The 19,275-nt window shown below is 64.6% G+C and overlaps 5 protein-coding genes and 1 non-coding gene across 6 annotated transcripts; 4 read left to right on the top strand and 2 right to left on the bottom strand.

Moving 5' to 3' along the window:
- Positions 1-623: 623 nt before the first annotated feature.
- AMSG_09601 (uncharacterized protein) lies at positions 624-5,255 on the top strand (the record flags this gene model as incomplete). The annotated part of the gene is made up of 2 exons (XM_013898703.1): positions 624-3,420; positions 3,610-5,255. 2 exons carry the CDS (start codon positions 624-626, stop codon positions 5,253-5,255), a joined length of 4,443 nt encoding a protein of 1,480 aa, XP_013754157.1.
- A 155-nt stretch (positions 5,256-5,410) lies between these two features.
- On the top strand, positions 5,411-5,483 carry AMSG_20064. Its single transcript has one exon. It is a non-coding gene; the product is annotated as a tRNA-Asn (tRNA).
- A 291-nt stretch (positions 5,484-5,774) lies between these two features.
- AMSG_09600 (pyrolysin) lies at positions 5,775-10,662 on the top strand. Its single transcript, XM_013898702.1, has 2 exons — positions 5,775-6,520; positions 6,796-10,662. Exons 1-2 carry the CDS (start codon positions 5,830-5,832, stop codon positions 10,578-10,580), a joined length of 4,476 nt encoding a protein of 1,491 aa, XP_013754156.1. The 5' UTR covers positions 5,775-5,829; the 3' UTR covers positions 10,581-10,662.
- Positions 10,663-12,033: 1,371 nt separating this feature from the next.
- AMSG_12277 (uncharacterized protein) lies at positions 12,034-14,827 on the bottom strand (the record flags this gene model as incomplete). The annotated part of the gene is made up of 2 exons (XM_013898750.1): positions 12,034-13,557; positions 14,158-14,827. 2 exons carry the CDS (start codon positions 14,825-14,827, stop codon positions 12,077-12,079), a joined length of 2,151 nt encoding a protein of 716 aa, XP_013754204.1. The 3' UTR covers positions 12,034-12,076.
- A 613-nt stretch (positions 14,828-15,440) lies between these two features.
- Positions 15,441-17,855, top strand: AMSG_09596 (PEK protein kinase; the record flags this gene model as incomplete). Its single annotated transcript, XM_013898701.1, has 2 exons — positions 15,441-15,521; positions 15,560-17,855. 2 exons carry the CDS (start codon positions 15,441-15,443, stop codon positions 17,756-17,758), a joined length of 2,280 nt encoding a protein of 759 aa, XP_013754155.1. The 3' UTR covers positions 17,759-17,855.
- Positions 17,836-19,275, bottom strand: AMSG_09595 (uncharacterized protein; the record flags this gene model as incomplete). The annotated part of the gene is made up of 2 exons (XM_013898700.1): positions 18,365-19,275; positions 17,836-18,035 (listed from the first exon to the last, which is right to left on the bottom strand). The coding sequence occupies exons 1-2, from the start codon at positions 19,164-19,166 to the stop codon at positions 17,836-17,838; spliced, it is 1,002 nt and encodes a 333-aa protein (XP_013754154.1). The 5' UTR covers positions 19,167-19,275.

Raw genomic sequence — 19,275 nt, 5'->3', positions numbered from 1 at the left:
CCCTCCACCCTCCACCTTCCTCCTTTGTCTACATCATGGCAATGGTCCTTGCCAGCCATGTCTTGGTTGTTCTTCTCCTGGCAGCCGCTTGCTTGGAGACATGGGTGACACCGGTTTGGGCGGTATGTGCAGGAAAGCATGTGGTGCGGATGGGTGGGGGACTACCACCATCAGCATCAGCATCAGCATCAGCATCAGCATCAGTACTAGCATCAGCATCAGTACTAGCATCAGCATCAACAGCATCAACATCATCATCTTCAGTATCATCGTGGCCGTCTGTGGTGGTCATCGATGATGGGTCGGGAAGTGGTGAATACCTCGTCAACGTCGAGTGTGGCTGGAAAGTGGTGGGAGATGATGGTGTTCGACTTGGCTTTGACTTTACCTCGTTTGCTACAGAGTGTGGTTGGGATCATGTTTATGTGTTTGATGATGATAACGTGGTCGATGGTGCTCCGAAACTACTAGCTGTCTTGTCGGGTTTGGATCCTCCGCAGAGGTTGCTCTCGTCATCCAACGTGGCTTCACTGCTGTTTGTCTCGGATCAAGCTGTAACCTATCCTGGGTGGTCTGTCACTGTCTCAGCATCGCCATGCCCCTTCAACTGCTCTGGCCATGGGATGTGCGAGGTGAGCTCAGGCAAGTGCACCTGCAGCGCTGGTTGGGCCGGCCCGGACTGCCGTCGCGAGGCCTGTGCTGGCGATTCGCAGTGCTCGGGCCATGGCTCGTGTCTCGGGCCGGAGTACGTGTGCGAGTGCGATGCCGGGTACACTGGCCCCAACTGCGCAACCTCGATCCTGTCCGACTCGCAGACTGTGCCGTGGAGAGAGCACCCAAGTGGCGGGCTGCCAGCTTGGGAGCCGTCAGTGCTTGCACGGACGCAGGCTGTCGCAGTAGCGGTGTCAGAGAGCTACATGCTGGTCTTTGGCGGTGGCTCGATCTATGGGCGGTCGTACCGTAGCGACGCTGTCGTGTTTGAGCCGCACCTGGCCGGGACCGGCACCGAGGTGACAGTGCCGGTCTCCGGCCAGGTGCCAGCACCTCGGTCGGGTGCGGCCGGGGCGTACCATTCTGGGAGTCAGACGCTGTATGTGTTTGGTGGCGAGACGGCCGAGAATGTGTACACGGCCGAGGTGTACGCGCTGTCGCTCAACGGAACTGTACCGGCGGTGAGCGGGACATGGCGCAAGATAAGCGCTCCTGGCGAACCGGGGCTGCTGGCTGGCACCGGGGCGGCAGCAGCCTACCACAGCGACGGGCTTATCTATGTCTTTGGTGGATACGCGGCTGATACCGGGTTTTCACACCGGCTGGCGATTTTTGATCCGATCGTCGACGCGTGGGTGAGCTACGTGAGCGGGCCGGACGATCCGTGGCCGCGTGCGCGACAGGGCGGGTCACTTGTCTCGCTCCCGGGTACGGCATCACTGGCGTTGTTTGGAGGCTCTGCGCCGAACCGAATCGATTTACAGGACTTGTGGCTCCTCCACGGGCCGACGCGGACGTGGAGCCAGATCACGCCTGGCCAGTCTGACCCGTGGCCGGCGGCGCGGTACCTGCACTCTGCGGTAGCGCTGTCCTCGGACGTGATGCTTGTGGTAGGCGGGCGAATCACGACGTCACCGTCACCGTCTTTGCCGCCGGCATGCTTTGGCGACGACGCCTGGGCCTTTGTGTTCTCCGCGGACAAGTGGGTGTTTCTGGGGTCGGACATGGTGCGTGCGCCGACGCCTGATGCACCATGGCCTGGAGCGCGGTACGGACACAGCACCGCGGTGGTGCCGAGTGTGGGCGTGGTGCTGGTGGGCGGCTTTGAGACCGGTGTGATGGCACGGACTGCGTGGACTTGGGATATTGTCGACGTACTGCCACCGAGCGTGGAGGCGGCGTACAGCGGCGGGCGGTCTGCCTGCGACGAGCTTTCTTCGAGCTGCTACGATTGTGGGCGGCATCCGTCGTGTGTGTGGTGCCCGTTTGCCGAGCAATGCCGGCCGCTACGAGACGAGCCCGGAGCGTGCGACGGTGAAGCCGGAATGCCCAATGGGTGCCTGGATCAAGGATGCGCGGCGCTGTCGTCGTCAGGCTGCTCCGACTGTGCCCGGCGAGCAGACTGTGAGTACTGCACCGCGACGTCGAGCTGCATGGCGAGTGGGAGCTGTAGCGGGACGCCGGTGTCAAGTCCGGCGATGTGCCCGGAGACGCGCGACTGCACGCGCGCGGTCGAGTGCAACGCATGCATGGACGTGGACGGGTGCTCTTGGTGCCACTTGGGTGGAGGTGGGAACTGTTTTGACGAGTCGGTGCCGAACGCGTGCCCGACATCGTCGCCGCTGCCCGCAGGGGTATGCCGGACGCGGTGCGAGGCGCTGTCGGGGTGCGGACAGTGCACAGGCGCGCTTTGCATGTACTGCGAGTCGACTGACGACTGCTTCTCCTCCACTGACTACCTCATGGCGTACCCGTACGCCGAGTGTCCGGACTGGCACTTTGGGCTGGGCGATTGCCCGGCGCCATGCAGCGCCCACTCGACGTGCGGATCGTGCACGGATGCGCTTGACTGTGGATGGTGCTCGAGCACGGCAACATGTGTGGCCGGCGACACGAACGGCCCGCATGGGGCGAGCAACGCGATGGCGGACGGAACGGCGGCGGAGCCGGCGTCGTGCGCTGCTGACAACTGGTACTTTTGGGAGTGCCCGTGCTCGGAGAGCAGCCTCGGGTGTGACGCATGCGTGAGCGATTTGCGGTGCGCATACTGCGTGGACGCGGGTCAGTGCCTCGAGGGCGCGTTTGTGGGCCCGCCAGGCAACCGAAGCCTGACACTTCCGCTGGAGGCCGAGTGCGAAACGTACGACGTCGGGTTTTGCCCGGTGTGCGGAGCGTGGACGAGCTGTGAGGAGTGTGGGGCTGATCCTGCGTGTGGATGGTGCGGGGCCAGCCAGATTTGCGAGCGCGGCGGGGCGGTGGCGCCTGCTACGTGCTCATCGGGCTGGCTGTACGGCGTGGCGTGCCCGAACTGCACCGCAGCGGCGAGTTGCGGAGCGTGCGTGGACGTGGCGGGGTGCGGGTGGTGTGAGGGCGTCGGGTGCGTGCCGGGTGACGGCAGCATTGGAGCGTACGAGAACGGGCTGACCTGCCTCGCTTTTGACGTGTACAACTGTGCCGGCCACTGCTCGGTGCTTGGGCGTGGGTCGTGCTCGTCATGCGTGGCGCTGGACGACCCCGAGTGCGGATGGTGCTGCACGACAGCGTCGTGCACGGTAAGCGAAGCGTGCAATGGCGCGCCTGTCCGCGAGTTTTACACCGAGACGTGTCCAGTATGCACCGCAAGCGATTGCGACGAGTGCCTTGCCGGCTTTTCCGGCGGCTCGTCGGCGTGCTGCGGGTGGTGCGACGAGACGAGCAGCTGCATCCGTGGTGGGACGAGAGGACCGGATGGGGATCAGCCAAGCTGTGGCGTGACCGAGTGGTATTATGCGTCTTGCCCGATTGACTGTGGGACGTTTCAGACATGCTCGACGTGCCTCGGGGTCGGGTCTGGGGTCTGCGGGTGGTGTGCCTCGTCGGGGCGGTGCTATCACGCGACGCCCGGAACCATTCCGCAAGTCGAACCTGCGTGCTCGCTGTGGGCATTTGGCTCGTCATGCCCGGCCGACTGCACGGCGGAGAGCGGGTGTGACGAGTGCACGGCGCACTCGCACTGCATGTGGTGCGCGACGTCTGAGCGATGCCGGTACTCGTTTGACCTTGGCGAGTGTCCCGCCCAGGACTGGCACTCGAGCAGCTGCCCTGTTCGGTGCGCCGACGCCTCGTCATGCCGGTCGTGCACAGGGCTGGCCGAGTGCGGGTGGTGCGGGGCGGAGGACAAGTGCATGCGTGGGACGCCTTCGGGCCCGACAACGGTGGTGGGCACGTGCCTGGCGGAGCAGTGGAGCTTTGCGAACTGCGACGCGGTGTGCGCGTCGCGGATTGTTGAGGTCGGGCGCGACGAGGCATGTCAGCAGTGCACCGCGGAGCCGTCGTGTGGGTACTGTCCGTTCATGACGTCCGACACGGGGATTGGCGCGTGTGTGACGGGCGCAACGACTGGGCCGGTTGGCTCGCCGTGCGGCTCGTACGTGGCATCAGGCTGCCCTGTGGTGACGCAAATGACGCCGGGCACCTCGCGCAACGGGGTGCTCGAGTCTGGGCAGCGGCGACAGCTCTCGCTGTGGACGACGGCAGGTGACCAGACGGTGACGATCAAGGTGACGAGCAGCCCGCCGGTTGCCATGTTTGTCTCGACCAAACATTTTATGCCGTCGAGTGAGGCCGGCTTTGAGTGGCACGTCATCTCGCCTGGCTCGCTGGTGGTGACGCCGGCCGAGTTTACCGACGACGTCATGCCTGTGGGCGCGTTCTACGTGACGCTGCAGTGCAGCGGTGGGCTCTCGGCGTGCCGATACCATGTGACGGCATCACTGAGCTCACCGGATAAGCCGCCGTCGAACTCTGCGTTTTGGATCGTGTATTTTGTGGGTGTGTTCTTTGGAGCGCTTATTGCGGTCATCCTCATTGCGGTGCTGGTCAAGAAGCTACGCGAGTCACTGGAGGCACCGTCGACGGCGGCGTTCCAGCGGCGGGCGGCGATCAACCGGCGAGTCCGCCCACACGTCCCGCTCCGGGTCATTGTACCGGGGAACGAGCACGTGGCCTCGCCGTGGTTCCTTGTCCTCCCGGTCGGCGAGTCGGAGCCGTCGGTCCACGCGGTGCTGGCGCTCCCTCGCGGCGCGTTTCGCATCGGACAGGTGGTCAAGACCGCTCCGGGCAAAAAGATGGTCCGGGTCTCGAACCGGCGGGCTGTAGATTCGGCCAACTCGCACGAGCCCGGCGCCGAGCTCCGTGAGCTCCCACCGCACCTCCGGAGCATGCTGCACTCGTCGGGCGAGTCGACCATGGCGTCGTCGTCAGTGGTCTCGGCGTCGCGAGTCACTGTCTCGGGCGTTGATCATCCACTTCCAAGCAACAGCAGTGGCGGTGAGCTATTTGCTGGCGTTGTGCCTATGGCCGACCTTGTCGACACGGGCTCGACCTCGACCTCGGGCTCGGGCTTTAGCGGCGGCGGCCAAGACGACGCCGACGGGTCTTCAGACGTGTGGGGCGTTCGTGTTGTCGCTGATGACACCCCGTTGCCCACAGCAGGTGGCGTCTTTGAAGACGACATCGGGCGGGAGCTGGCGAGTGATACCTGGGGTGAGCTCTCCAGCGTGTAAACTGTGGATATTGACTCTGTGTGAGAATGCCGTGGAGAGTTGTGTTGTGATGTGTCGAGGAAGTGGGGAGGGGGGGGGCTGTGAGGATTGGCAACCATGGTGAGCAAAGCAATGTACAGATCTAATACTGAAGGTGTGTGCAGTGGAGATCAGCAGGTTGGGTAGCTCAGTTGGTAGAGCGTTCGACTGTTAATCGAAAGGCCCGGGGATCAAAACCCTGCCTGACCGCGATTTCTTTTTTTTTTGCTCGGGACCCTCCTCATCAAGCTCAGCCAGCCAGCCGGCCAGCCGGCCAGTTTCGTTTGCTTGCCTTGATCGGGGGTTAGTTAATGCGTCTTGATGGATGCGAGTGGGCACGGATGGGAGGGAGGAAGGGAGGGAGAGAGAGGGAGGGAGAAGGAAAGATCATGTTGGGCCAGTAGATTCCTTTGTTGCTTGCTGTTCCTGCGACATGTCAGCGGCCAGTCGGCGACGGTGTCGGTCGTCGGGGTATGAGGATACACACTGCTCTCGCATCTAGGTGAAGAGAGGTGATATCGACAAGGCAGAAGCAGCACTTACATACCAAGCTGTGATGACGATCAAGATGGGCGTTGTGCGGCGAGCTAGGCCGCGTTTGTACCGACCAAGGCGTCCGGTGGTTGCAGGCGTGCCGGCCGGAAAAGGTCGTGAAACGTTTTTTAGCGACCAACCAGGCCGGCCATCGAGGGCGCCCATCTGTGCCAAGACTCGGGCTCGGGCGCTACGCCGCGGCCGGGCACCTCTGCCCGCAGCGGGGTCCATCCTGGCGGTCACGCCGCCGCCAAACATGGCGCTTCATACCCGCAGGCTCGCCCGTGATCTCCGGCACGCCAAGGCCCGGCAGTCGGCGTCCGCTGCGTTCGACGCGGCGCGAGCAAAGGCCACACCACTGCCACCGCCGCCACCGCGGCTTGCGCATCCGCCGCTGTCCCCACCACCGCCATCGGTGGTCGTGCCGTCGGGCGGGATCGATGCAGCTGATGTGCTGGCGCCTGCTGCTTCGGCGTCGACTCGCAAGCGCGCCGGGAAGGGTGGCCGCCGCAAGCGCAAGCGCAGCCGCGCCGCCGGCCAACCGACAGCCAAGCGGCGCGGGCTCGCGTGGGAGGGAGCGGGAGCAGCCGGTAGCAATGATGTAGAGGATGATGCAGGCAGCGGATGGGCGGGTGAGGTCAACTCGGCCACACTCCTCGGTACCGCCATCGGCCTCGGCGAGCTGGTGCCTGTCCATGACTTTGACTTTTCGTGTAAGAAAGCACATATCTTCCTCACCGGAGATTCCGTCATCGGGCCCATGCTACCTACCTATCTACCTACCTACCCGTGATAATAACTCCCCTCCGTGCACCGAGGTCATCGATCCTCGCCAGCAACGATGAAATGTTGAACTTTGTTGCGCGTCGCATCGATCAAGCGACAAACGATGGCATTCGCCAATGGAAGAAACGAGTTCTGACGAGGGCGACCCGGACGTGTTCGCCTGGCGTCACCTCCGCCCTCGGCCGCGTCCGGCTGCCAAGAGGCGACCAAGAAGCAGCTCGCTACTTCACCCCACAACCTGACACGAGCATGACGTACGTGCCTCACCCGCTCACCCGGCTCTCAACGCTGTTCGACAGCCCGGCCCGCGCGGCCGAGGCCGGGAACCAGACTGTCATCGGCATCTTTGACACCGGAGTCGACCCGGGCGCGCCAGGCCTGGCGAGGACGCCCGACGGGCGGCCCAAGATCATCGATCTTGTCGACTGCACCGGCTCGGGCGACGTGACGATGACGCCGCTGGCAGTCCCGGCTGCTGGCGTGGAAGCAGCGCCGTCTGATGCGGCGGCGGACGGCCGGCGAGTGATTGTCTCGCCGGTCACCGGCATTCCGCTCGTCCTCCCGGCGGCGGACGCGCTGACGCTCGATCTCACCACACTGCGGCACGGGACCAAGGCCGGATACGAGCTCTTCCCGCGGCCGCTCGTCAAGCGGCTCAAGGCTGATGCGGCGCGCAAGCTCGACGAGGCTCACGGCGAGCTGGTTGCTGCCGCGCACGCGGCGGACGACGCCGACGCTGTGGCTGCGCTCAAGGCGCTCAAGGCGAGCAACGAGGTTGTCGCTCGCGGCCCGGTCTTTGACTGCCTCACCGCGTTTGACACCGACGCGCAGGTCTGGCGTGCTGTCGTCGATGTCGGCCGCAACGGGCAGGTTGCAGACCCGGAAGCGTGGCTCGCGCCGTTTGGTGTCGAGCACAAGTGGGGCACGTTTGAGCTCGACTCGCTGCTCAACTACGGGATCAACATTTACGACGAGGGGGCGACGCTGTCGATTGTAGTCGACTCGGGCTCGCACGGTACGCACGTGGCTGGTATCGCCGCCGGCTACCACCCGGACGAGCCGCATCGCAACGGGGCGGCGCCGAGCGCGCAGATCATTTCGTTCCGCATCGGCGACGGCTTGCTTGGCGGGATGGAGACCGGCGTCGGTGTCATTCGCGCCTGCCAGGCTGCCGCGGTTGCGGCAGAGGCTGGTAAGCTCGACGTGGTCAACATGTCGTTTGGTGAGCACTCGCGGCTGCCCAACTCGGGCGCGGTGGTCGACGCGCTCAACGCCATGGTCAACGACCACGGCGTCATCTTTGTGGCGTCGGCCGGCAACGAAGGCCCCGGACTTTCGACCGTGGGCGCGCCGGGCGGCACATCGTCGTCGGCCATTTCTGTCGGCGCATACGTGAGCCAGGACATGATGTCTGAGCTGTACGCCATGCGCAACGCGACTGGCAAGGACTCGCTCTTCACCTGGTCGTCGCGCGGCCCGTCGTTTGATGGCGAGCTTGGCGTGACTATCTGCGCGCCGGGCGGCGCCATTGCGCCGGTCCCACAATGGACGCTCGCGCCTGGCCAGCTCATGAACGGGACATCGATGAGCTCGCCGCTCGCGGCGGGCTGCATCGCTGCTGTTCTGGGCGAGCTCAAGGCCAAAGCGCCCGAGGCTGCAGCGAGCCTCACGCCTGCGCTGGTCAAGCGGGCGGTCATGGCCTCAGCCCGTCCTGTCGACGGCGACGCCGGTGGCGAGGCTGTTGCCCACGCCGCAGACGGTGGGCCGCCGCCCAAGTACTCGGTCCTCACCGGCGCCGGCATGATTGACGTTCCCCAGCTGTATGCGGTACTTGAGAGCGTGACTGCCAGCGCGTGCCCGATCCTTGCCCTTCCATGGGAGGTGAGCGTCTCTGGAGTGCCCGGTATGTACGCGCCGGCGGCACGCGGCATTTACCTCCGCGACGCAGACTGCTTCACCGGTATCCACGCGGCCGAGTTTGTGGCGTCGGTCAAGGTTAAGCCGGTGTTTCCGCGCGACACGCTCGCGAGCGCCAAGCTCGTTGCCGCCGACGTTGTCCTCAAGGCTTCTGCCGATTGGATCTCAACGGCGGCCTCGTTTGCCCTCACCTCGGCCGGGCGGTCGTTTGAGGTCGGGTTGGCGACAGCCGGGCTCGAGGTTGGCCAGGTTCATGTTGGATGGATCGAGGGCTTTGTGGCCGGCGCCCCTGCCGACGCGCCGGCGCTGTTTGTGGTTCCAGTGGTGGTGACCAAGCCACTGACCGGGATCGACGAGCTGCAGGTCGGCGGCATCCGACTCGGGCCAGCCGAGGCCAAGCGGTTCTTCCTCTCGCCGCCGCCAGGCGCCAACTACATGAACGTGCGGATTTCGCGGGCCGGCGAAGGCGCTGAGGCGAGCACACTGTACATGATGCAGGCGATCTCGGTCCGCGACGACGCGTTCTGGTGCGCCACGCCGTCAGACGCGGTTGTCCGCTGCACCGGACAAGGCGAGGTGGCCAAGGCCTTCCGGGTCTTCCCCGGTGTCACCGTCGAGCTTGTCGTCGCCCACTACTGGGCGTCGGGCAAGCGTGCCGAGCTCGACATCGAGGTCTCGTTCACCGGCCTTGGGCCTGAGCCGCTCGCCGGCCCGCTGTTGGTCGACGGATGCGCGGCCGGCTACGCGCGGCTGGACATGGTCAACCCGCGGTCGCAGCCCGTGTCGGCAGCGCCGTTTGCCAAGGCCACCCATTCGGTCGTGGACCTTGCGCCGACGGGCCCGCCAAAGGTCTCGGTCCTCTCGGCAGAGCGCGACGCGTTCCCGAACCGCCCGCCGTCTGTGGAGGCGGTCTTTGAGTATGGGCTGGAGAACCCAGGCGCGGCTGGGCCCGAGACCGACGAGGTCACGCTCAAGGTGCCGATCATTTCGGAGCATCTCTACGAGTCCCCGCTGGCCGGGCAACTGGTGGTGGTCCGCGACGCCGCCGGCAGGCTAGTGAGCGCACAGGATGCGTGGCCGCAGCCAGTCAAGATTCCGCGCGGCAAGCTGAGCGTCACGGTCGCGCTCCGTGCCGCGAGTATGGCCCACCTTGAGCCGTACCTGACCGGCACTCTCCCGCTGGTTGTGGTCCGCAAGCTCAAGTCAGATGTGGCGCTCGAGCTTTACGGCTCGTTGGCCGGGGCCATGGCCCGCCGCGGAAGCGACAAGGTGAAGCCGTGCGCGATGGGCCCTGGCCGGCGCGCGGTGTACTTGCTCGCGCCCGAGGTCGAGGCCGGTGTCGTGCCGGCTGGCGGCGTGCTCGAGGGCTCGTACGGCTTTGTCAAGGCGCCGGCGAGCCTCGTCACTTCGCGATCGGGCAAGGTCCAGGAGGTCCGCCCGCTCGTCGTCCGCCCGCGGGTGAAGGCCAAGGGCAAGGCCGCTGGAGAAGCCAAACCCGAGCCCAAGGCCGCTGCCGAGGACAAGGCTGCTGCTGAGAAGAAGACCAAGCTTGCAGCGCTCAAGTCGTGGCTCAGCGTTGTCGGCGCCGACGGAGTCGAGGCTGCGGTCGCCGCCGCCGGCGCGTCGGCCGGCGCCTGGCTCGCCGCTGCCGACGCGTTTCCGGAGCGCAAGGCCGAGTATGCTCAGCGGGCGGTCGACGCCGTCGACCAGGACGCTCTTGCCGCGGCGCTTGGCCGCGGCGAGACCGGTGCAGCGTCGGAGAAGGCCGACCTCATCGCCGCGCTGGTCGCCATCGCCGCGGCCTCGGGCGAATGGGGAGGCCTCGAGGCGTGGGCTACGCCCGATGAGGTGAGCAAGCTCACCGGCGGATGGAAGGTTGCGGTTGATAAGTTTGTGGCCGACGGGCGGCCCGCCGCCGCCCTCACGGTTGCCATGGGCGAGGTGTGGCGGCAGCGGGCGGGTGCCAGTGGCGCGACGGCCGGCGGCGACGAGGCGGCGGTCGCTGCGGTCGTCGCTCTCCTCGGCGAGCTTGGGTGGGGCGTGTGGCAGGGCGTGTGGCTTGAGGCGTAGGTTTACTCCCGCAGCGGAGACATGGCAGCAGCTACGACGACTTGGACTTGCCGGTCATCGAGGTAAAGGCAGCTTCAGAGGAGCGAACGATGATGCGGTCCATGAGCCAGGCCGGGAGCAAAGGCTTGAGGGCAAGGCCGAAGCGGGCGGCGGCGACCATGACGAGCTCGCGCTTTCCGGCGTAGAGCGCGGCGATCATCCACTCGGCAGCGGCGTCGGCGGTGAGGAACTTGTCGGTGTTGCGAGAAGCACCGGTGGCGGCCAGAAACTCGTCATGGATCTCGGTGATGACGTAGCCCGGGCAGGCGACAGTGACCGAGACCTCATCGCCGACCTCGTAGCGGAGCGAGTCGCAGAAGGCGTTGAGCGCAAACTTGGTCGGGCAGTAGCCGGTCCTCCGCGGAGTGGAAATCTTGCCTGCCACCGACGAGACGGCCAGGATGGAGCCACGCGAGGCGCGGAGGTGCGGCAGGGCAGCCCTCACGCAGTGGACCACGCCCCAGTAGTTGACCTCCATGACCGACTTGTAGAAGGCCAGGTCCGCCTCGTCCTCAAACAGGGTGTTGTTGGCACCGCGCCCAGCGTTGGCCACCAGTACATCGATGCCGCCCAGCAAGAGAACAGCCTTTTCCATGGCCTCGATGACGGCATCCTCGTCGGCGACGTCCGCCACGGCGACAACAACCTCCGGATTGGCGCCGACGCCGCCCGAGAGGGTGGCGACCTGGATGGCACGGCACTCGAGCTCGAGCTCACGGAGCTTCTCCTCACGACGAGCAATGAGGACAACAGAGGCACCAAGAGCACAGAACTGCTTGGCCATCTCCTTGCCCATGCCCGACGACGCGCCCGTAATGACCACCCGCTTGCCCTTGTACGCCCCCGCAGGCACCGACGCCACACGCCCAGCCCACGCTCCGCTCGCCGCAAACACCGCTGCGCCCGCAAGGCTTGCCCACCCGACCGCAGTCACCACAGGCGTCACAATGTCAAGGATGCTCTCCATGGTTGTGGTGTGTGTGTGTGTGTGGTGTGGTGTGGTGGGAGTCAGGTGTGTGTGTGTGTGTGGGTGGGTGTGGCTTGCGCTGGTGGCCCAGGGGGGGAGGGGGGGGAGGGAATTGCGACCTTTTTTGGGAAAGAGGGAGTGTTTTTTTGGTGGAGGGAGACATGGCTGGTGGCGAGTGGGAGGCATATGGGGGCATGCTGGTGAATGATAGAGGGAAGGAAGGTATGGTTGTGAAGGCAACATCTGTGCAAAGGTGTGAGTGTGGATGTGGTGGAATGGGTGCGGAGGTGGTGGTAGTATGGGGGAAGGTGAGGATTGGGAAATGGGATGACAATGAGGCGGTTTTTTGCTCGTCATGCTAGCCGCGACAACTTGCTGATCCCGCCCTTGTCACGCCTCTTCTCGTCATTATGCTTGTTACACGTAGAGTGCCAGCCAACAGTATGTGCGATGAAGGTTTTATGTGTGCTTTGTTCTGCGGCGGGAGGTATCAGTTCAGCCGACAGTCGCGGGCCAAAAAGTTGGCAAAGGGATTGCCCCCATCGCGAAGGGCCTTGACCAAGTTGGCAGACGCGTAAGTGAGGCCAAGGCCTGTGCCGATGAGACCGAGGCTGACGATGGCGATGAGAACGACGGCATACGATCGTGAGACACGCTCCGGATAGAGCTTGGCGAAGAAGATGGGCGGAAGAGTAAAGACCATGGCCATGACCGAGAAGGCGGCAAAGAGCGAGACAAGCTCGCCAAAGAACGGGACGCTGACAGCGACGACGGCCGAGGCAACGACGAGCGGAGTGCGGATGACCATACGCTGACGCAGAAGCCACCCACCAGGCAGTCCATCAGGCGACGCGGGGAGAATGACGCGCTCGAGGGCGTGCGCCACCGGATTGAAGGGAACAAGATACGCGCAGGCGAGATGGGCCGACAGCGCGCTGGCCGCGATGCGTGTGAAGATTGTAGTCGGCATGTTCCAGAAGATGTCGTTGGACGGACCACCGACCTTTGATCCGTACGCCCAGTAACCGCACGCGGTGATGGTTGAGTAGACGATGGCGATGACCGTAAACGCGTAGTTGAGCGCTCGCGCCAGTGTCTGCGGCCGCGCCATCGACGAGTAGATCGACGGCAAGACAGAATGGCCGGCAAAGGCAAAGACGACTGTGTTGAAAGCAACCGGCCCATTGGCAAGCACAAGGATGGGCCGCCCACCAGCCACCGGTTTCTGGATGCCATCGGAAATGCCGTAGCCGCAGATGATGGCCCAGGTCAGCATCGATGCTGCCAGCCCGCCGTACGAGAGGAGGGCGACCTCTGAGAGTGACCGGAGCCATGAGAGTGGAATCATGAAGACGACAAGGCCGATGATGAAGATATGCGGCGAGACGCAGTCGAAGAGCTCCGACATGAGGTTGCCGAAGAGAACCAAGAAGATGGTGCACGCGCCAAAGAGGAGCGCGATCTGCAGGACGCCGACCACCACGGCTCCAGGCGTCCCGTACGCGGCGCGCCCGATGGCTGCATATGAGATCTCGTGGTTGTCAGCAGGCACCGTGCCGCCCGACTCGACGTGAACCACCGAGTCGTGCGAAGTGAAGAGCACGACGTCGTCGGCACGCCGCGGCGAGATGGCATCGAGGCAAGCAACAAGCAGCTGGGCGGTGTGGTTGGCCACTAGCGCGACGCCGACGATCATCACAATCGCCACCCAGCCCCCATCGCGCCCAGCGCCCGGCAGTGAGAGCAAGCCGGTTGAGATGGTAGTCGAGAGAAAGTTGAAGATAGCACCGGTTGTCGACGACGTGCCCTCGCCGCCGTCCCGGTTCTTGTGCCCGCCCTTGGCGGGCTGTCGCCATGAATTTACCACCAGCGGCTGAGTCTCGGACATGATCACGTTAACAGAGTTGGGCTCAGACTCAGCAACAGTGGGGATGCCTTGCGAGGTGGGGCAATGGCGCGTGGAAAAGAACACTGTTTTGTGGTGCACAGGGCACACGCTCGACTTTCCTCTTCTCCCTACTCCTTTCTATCGAACGTTCTGCACGTGAAAACATTTTTTCCTGTTGCGGAAGCGTCGTCATCCTGCCTCGCGTTGCCCGCAAAAGCTCTTGCTGCAGAGGGCTTGCAATTGTTGAAAGGGCTAGAATGGGAGGCAGTATGAGACTGGATGCAGCTGGGCTAGGCTGAGGGCTGGGGACCAGGAGCGGGGGGGGGGGAGGCTGCAGGAGCGGGAGCTTGTGCGGATGATATGACATGTGCGAGTGGTGAGTCTTTTTCGTTGAGGCGGCAGTTAGTCTGCGCTGGTCGGGACGCCCACGGGCTTGCGGCGGCATGTCCAATACAGCCATCAATAGCAAGCACTATGATATTTGCGCAGTCGTTATGCGGGTATGCGGGTGGTGTTTGGTGGAGACGTTGCTGCTCGTGCCCGCCTCGGGGCCTCGAGTGGCTGACTGTGCTAGCAGGCAAGATAACACTTCCCCGCCACCATCCACATTCAGCCCCTTCAGCCTAGTTGGAAGCGTGACCGGACCTTTGCCAATTGCCGCGGTGGAGTCGGTTATGTGGCACGGCTTGCGATGGTGCCCGCCAGCGGCGACGGATCTGCGAGCGCACAAAAAACCGCCATCGAGATGGCGTCGTACAGCCCGGTGTGTTCCTGTGCATCCTTGCGAGCATCGACTATGGCTCCGAATCCAGCAGCGGCCTTGACATCGTCGGCAAGCAGGTTGTGCAAATGGCCCGAGTTGAGGCCGGCGGCCGGGGTATCGGTCAGAAGTGGCTTCAGACGTATGGCCGGGCCGGCCGCGAGCTGAGGCCACTGCCGCCGCATCACCGCGCCATCGTTGTCCATCACCACCCACATAGCATTGCCGACAAAGCTGTCAAATGCCGCCAGCGCCGACTGCGCTTGCTCGCCATGCCCGGGGCCGAACACAGTCCCGGTCAGCCGGGCAAGATAGTCAAAGGTTGCGGCCGGCCAGCTCTCACCTGGATCGACGACGACCTCAAAAGTCTCGACAACCCTGCGGTTGGCCAGATCGTACTTGACCGCTCCGATTTGGACCACCGCAGTCTCTGTCAGCTCCTTCACCCGTGCGTATCCACCGAATTGCTCATAGGCTTGCGTCGGTGAGACGCCCTCGTCCACCACCGCCGCCTCGAGGGCATCCATGCCGGCGAACACATACTCGCAGTCGGAAAAGACCACCACTTCATCATCCCAGACTCTGTCGGCCATTACAAGTGATATGTCAGTCGAGTGAGGTGCAGCAACGTGCTGACGCGTTTCTGACCTGGCTCAGGCCTTCGCAACTGTCGATACGGACTACTACAGCAGGCCTTCTCTAATCCTTTACGGTGCGGAATGAACACATTTGGGAGCTCGAAAAGAAAGGGTGAGGTGGGCGGTGTGGGGGGGGGGGGGGGGGGGGGGGGGAGGGGGGAGTGCCGATCATATTTTTTTTTTTCATACCCCCCCCCCTCCAACGTCACTGTGCCGAGGAATGGAAGGCGAGTCGCCCCATGTCGCCCACCGCCCCACGTCCCACTTTACCAGCAGCAGCACTTGTCGAGAGACGACGCGGAGAGTCGCCCAAGCAGAAGGAGGAGGAGTAGCACGTGGCATACAGGTGGAGGAGAGCAGGAGTCTGGCATGTCGATTGTGTTTGGTGGTGGCCGTGGTGGCCGTGGGAGTGGTGGCCGTGGTGGCCGGCAGGTCGTCGCTGACCTCGCCTGGTCTGACAGCAGCGATGACCATGGTGTGTCCAGCAGCGAGACAGGCCACCATGATGACCAGGATTACCCAGACTATGATGATGAGCTTGCCCATACCTTTTGCCGTTCCGGGCTGGATGGGTCTGGCGGAGACGGACAAGGCGGAGACGGGCGAGGCGATGCGGCTGGGGACCGACTGGATGACGGGCATGATCATGGTATCGGTGGACATCATCGCCGTTCACGCCTGAGCAAGGTGGTTCCACTCAGCAGCGATGAGTCAAACGAAGGCTATTCGCTGAGGAGCGGCTGCGGCGAGGACGAGGACAGCTCGGACGGGAGCGAGAGCAGGAGCAGGGGCTGGAGTCAGCAGGGAGGGGACGGCGACAATGTACCGCTCTTCTCGGCTTCGTCGACGGACTCGCGGTCGACGGCGTACACGTATCTGTCGACGCCTCCGCGCCCGGACGCGACGCCGTCGCCATCGACCCGGCTCTCGCCGCCGCTGTTTTCGCTGGAGGAGATTGTGGCGGCGTCCGACTCGGACTCGTCGCTGGCGGCACTGTCGCCGACCATGACAGACTCGCCGCTGGCGGCGGTTGCACCGGCCTCGATGCAAGTTGGTCCGCTCTCGCCGCGTCGGCGGCAGCCGCGGCGTCAGGCCGAGGTTGAGGCGTCGACAGAGGCGGCAGCAATGGCGCTGGTGCGGTATGTGCGGGCGCGGAGTGGCGGCGGCGGCGGCGGTGGTGACGACGACGGTGAGCACGACAGTACGGTTAGGGCGCGTGAGCAGCGACTGCTGCTTATCTCGGTTCTGGACCATGTGGTGACAACGGCGTCGGGGTTGGACATGGGGCCTGGTGGGGTCTTCTCGCGGGCGTCGATCAACGCGCTTTGCACCCATCTCTTTCAGACGGGCGCGCTCGACCGGGAAGCATTCTCATCCGAGCTTGCCGAGGCACGGGCGCGGTTTGCGCACGCGCTCCCGACCACTCTGCCGAACCTTGTAGTCTCGGCGGCGGACCCGGGTGCCGGGCCGGCGCTGGCCATCGGGCGGGCGGCACCGCTGGCCAGCGCCGCGACGCACTCGCGGTATGCGGCCGAGTTTGAGGAGGTGGTGCGTCTCGGCAAGGGTGGCTTCGGCGCTGTCTTCAAGGTCCGCAACAAGCTCGATCGGCAAGAGTACGCGGTGAAGAAGGTACGGCTGCCATCGCTCGCATCTGGCCTTGTTTCCAAGTACCTCCGCGAGGTGACTCACCTTGCGCGGCTCTCGCACTCGCACGTGGTGCGGTACTACGGGGCGTGGATCGAGATGCTCCCGCCGGGCCTCGCCGTTGATGATCCGTACGAGTACGAGGAGTACGAGTACGACGACGCGATGAGCGCGCGGTCGCAGGTGGTGTGGAATGCGCCACTGCCGGCGACGTCGTCGGTCGGCGGCGCCTTTCGCAGCATCGGCGAGGCAGCATCGGTCTTTAACTCGCGGACAACGTCGTCAACGACTGGCGGCGGCTCGTCGGGCGGCACTGGCGGAGGTGACGGCGGCGCGCTTGTCCGGCGGCGGTCGCGGATCCCGTCGACGGCGCTCGCACGCGCCCACGCTGAGCCGAGCCTCATCCCGCACCTGTTCATCCAGATGGAGTTGTGCTCGGACGCGACGCTACAGCACTACCTTGAGGCGAACAGCACTTGCCCTCATCCGTTCCCGGGTCCGGAGCTTCACCGGCGGATCCGTATTGCGCGGTCGCTGCTCCATGCAGTCGCCTACGTCCACGCCTCGGGCATTCTGCACCGCGACCTCAAGCCGGCCAACGTCTTCCTCACCACCGACTGCGCAGTCAAGCTCGGCGACTTTGGCCTTGCCGTCGAGCTGCTGCCTGCCGATGTGGTCAACGCGTCGCCTACCGGCACGCCGCTCTCGTCGCCGCGGGCTGACATGGCAGCGAGCGAGCTGACGGCGGACGTGGGGAGCTACACCCGCGCGCCGGAGCAGATGGCTGGCGGACGGTACGGGTCCAAGGCCGATGTCTTCTCGCTCGGCATTCTCCTCTTTGAGCTCTTCTCGCAGTTCTCGACAGGCATGGAGCGGGTGCTTGCCATCCGGCAGCTGGCGAGCATGTGCGCGCCCGGGAGCGGCGCAGGCGACGGCAGCCCGGACGCAGCGTTTCCGACCGAGGGCGGCTGCTTTGCAGCGTATCCGCACGTTGCCTCGATCATTGCGCTGATGGTGGCGCACAACCCGGCGGAGCGGCCGTCGCTCCCGCGGCTGCTCGAGCTGACCAACGACCTCGGCGTCGACTCGGCTTCAACCGCCGCAGAGGTCCGGGTTGCGCAGCAGGCGCGCATCATCGAGCGCCAGGCCAGGGTCATTGCTGCCCAGGCCGAAGAGCTCGAGCAACTCAAGGCCCAGCTGGCCGCACTCGGCGCTGATGCCGGCGGCCCAGCGGGCGAGTAACAGCAAGAAATGGACCATGCAGGCGCGGGAGAGGTTATTTTTTATAGGATGCGGTGCACGGGAGAGAACCGCGTCCGTTAAAGCGCGTCGAGGAGCGGCTTGAGCTCGCTGCCCACGCACGCCTTCTTCAGGAACGGGTGCTGCAAGAGGAGCGTCGCATTGGGCCGGAGCGAGACGTCGACCTCGAGCGAAGCCGCGAGGAACGACTTGAACGAGTCCGACAGCGCCTCGGGGTTGCGGATCTGCGGCGTGCCGGTGGTAGCGATGAGGTACAGCGCTGGTTTCGGGAGCAAGGGCACATGGCGTGAGTGGATGGTGGGGTTGGTGGGGTTGGGGTGAAGAGGAGTGTGAAAATGTGCTCTAGATATGAAGCAGGCAGGCCGATGGGGTGCGGCGTGCCTGTGATTAATACAGAGCATCGCATCGAGTGCGGTTGATATGCGCCCCTAAGCAGAGGCTCGACCATTGAATGGCCGAGCCTCAGAAAGTGCAGGCCTGAAAACCAGGCCTGCGAGATCAGCTCGGGAGGGGCGGGGAGGAGGAGGACGAGGGGGTGGGGGGGGGAGGGGGAGGAGGGAGGAAGGGGGTGCATGGGGAAATACGTACCACGGAGCGGAGACTCATCCATGTAGGGCGGCTCCTGCTCGACCATCTCGATGCACATGATGCCGAGCGACCAGATGTCGACCTTGGGGCCGTAGGCCTTGCGCTTGACGACCTCGGGCGCCATCCAGTACGGAGTCCCGACGATCGAGTTGCGGGCCTGGCGCTCCTTGGTCAGCTGGGCGCAGTAGCCAAAGTCGGTAAGCTTGATCTCGCCGTTGGAGCCGACAAGGATGTTGTCCGACTTGATGTCGCGGTGGACGATGCCCTTGGCGTGAAGGACCTCGAGGCCGCGGAGGGTGTCGAGGGCAACGCGCGCAATCTGTTCCTCGGACATCTGGTTGTTCTCGAGCACGTCGGTGAGGGCGCCGCCCTCGAGGAACTCCATGACAATCCACAGTTCATCGTCGAGAAGAAAGGCGTCGTAGTAGTTGACAATGCAGTCGTGCTTGGACTTTTGCATGATGGCGACCTCGTTGATGAGCAGGGACAGTTTCTGCTGTTGGGCAAGTATCATCTGCTTGAGCGCCACCCGCTGGCCGGTCTCCTTGTGCTCGGCGAGGTAGACTGAGCCGGACGCGCCCTGGCCCACCCGCTCGATGATGTTGTACACGTCGCGCGGGTCAATGTCGACCTTGCACAGGTCGGCCAGCGCAACAGACTCGCGCTCCGAAAAGTCATGGTCCGGGAGCTTGGACGGGTCCACCGTCTTGCGCGACGCCGGCGATGCCGCCCCGCCGCCTGCCTTGGACCCGCCGGCGTGCGGTCGCGAGGGGACCGACGGCATGTCCACCGGCTTGGACATGCGGTTGACTTTGGGCGGACCCTTCTTCGACCCAGCCTCGCTGCCAGCCCCAACCCTTTGCGGGACTCGCGGCGGCGCCGCCGGCGAGCTGCCACCTCCGGCCGGCGCC

This window comes from Thecamonas trahens, assembly GCF_000142905.1.
Source record: "Thecamonas trahens ATCC 50062 unplaced genomic scaffold supercont1.52, whole genome shotgun sequence".
NCBI lineage: Eukaryota > Apusomonadida > Apusomonadidae > Thecamonas > Thecamonas trahens.
This window is presented reverse-complemented; position numbering and strand designations above follow the sequence as displayed.

What these genes read in the sequence shown, in the direction of transcription:
- AMSG_09600 (XM_013898702.1), top strand. Translation starts at nt 5,830, where the DNA reads ATGACGATCAAGATGGGCGTTGTGCGGCGAGCTAGGCCGCGTTTGTAC. An exon ending in CCATGACTTTGACTTTTCGT is followed by an intron (nt 6,521 to 6,795) that starts GTAAGAAAGCAC and finishes GGCTGCCAAGAG; the next exon opens with GCGACCAAGAAGCAGCTCGC.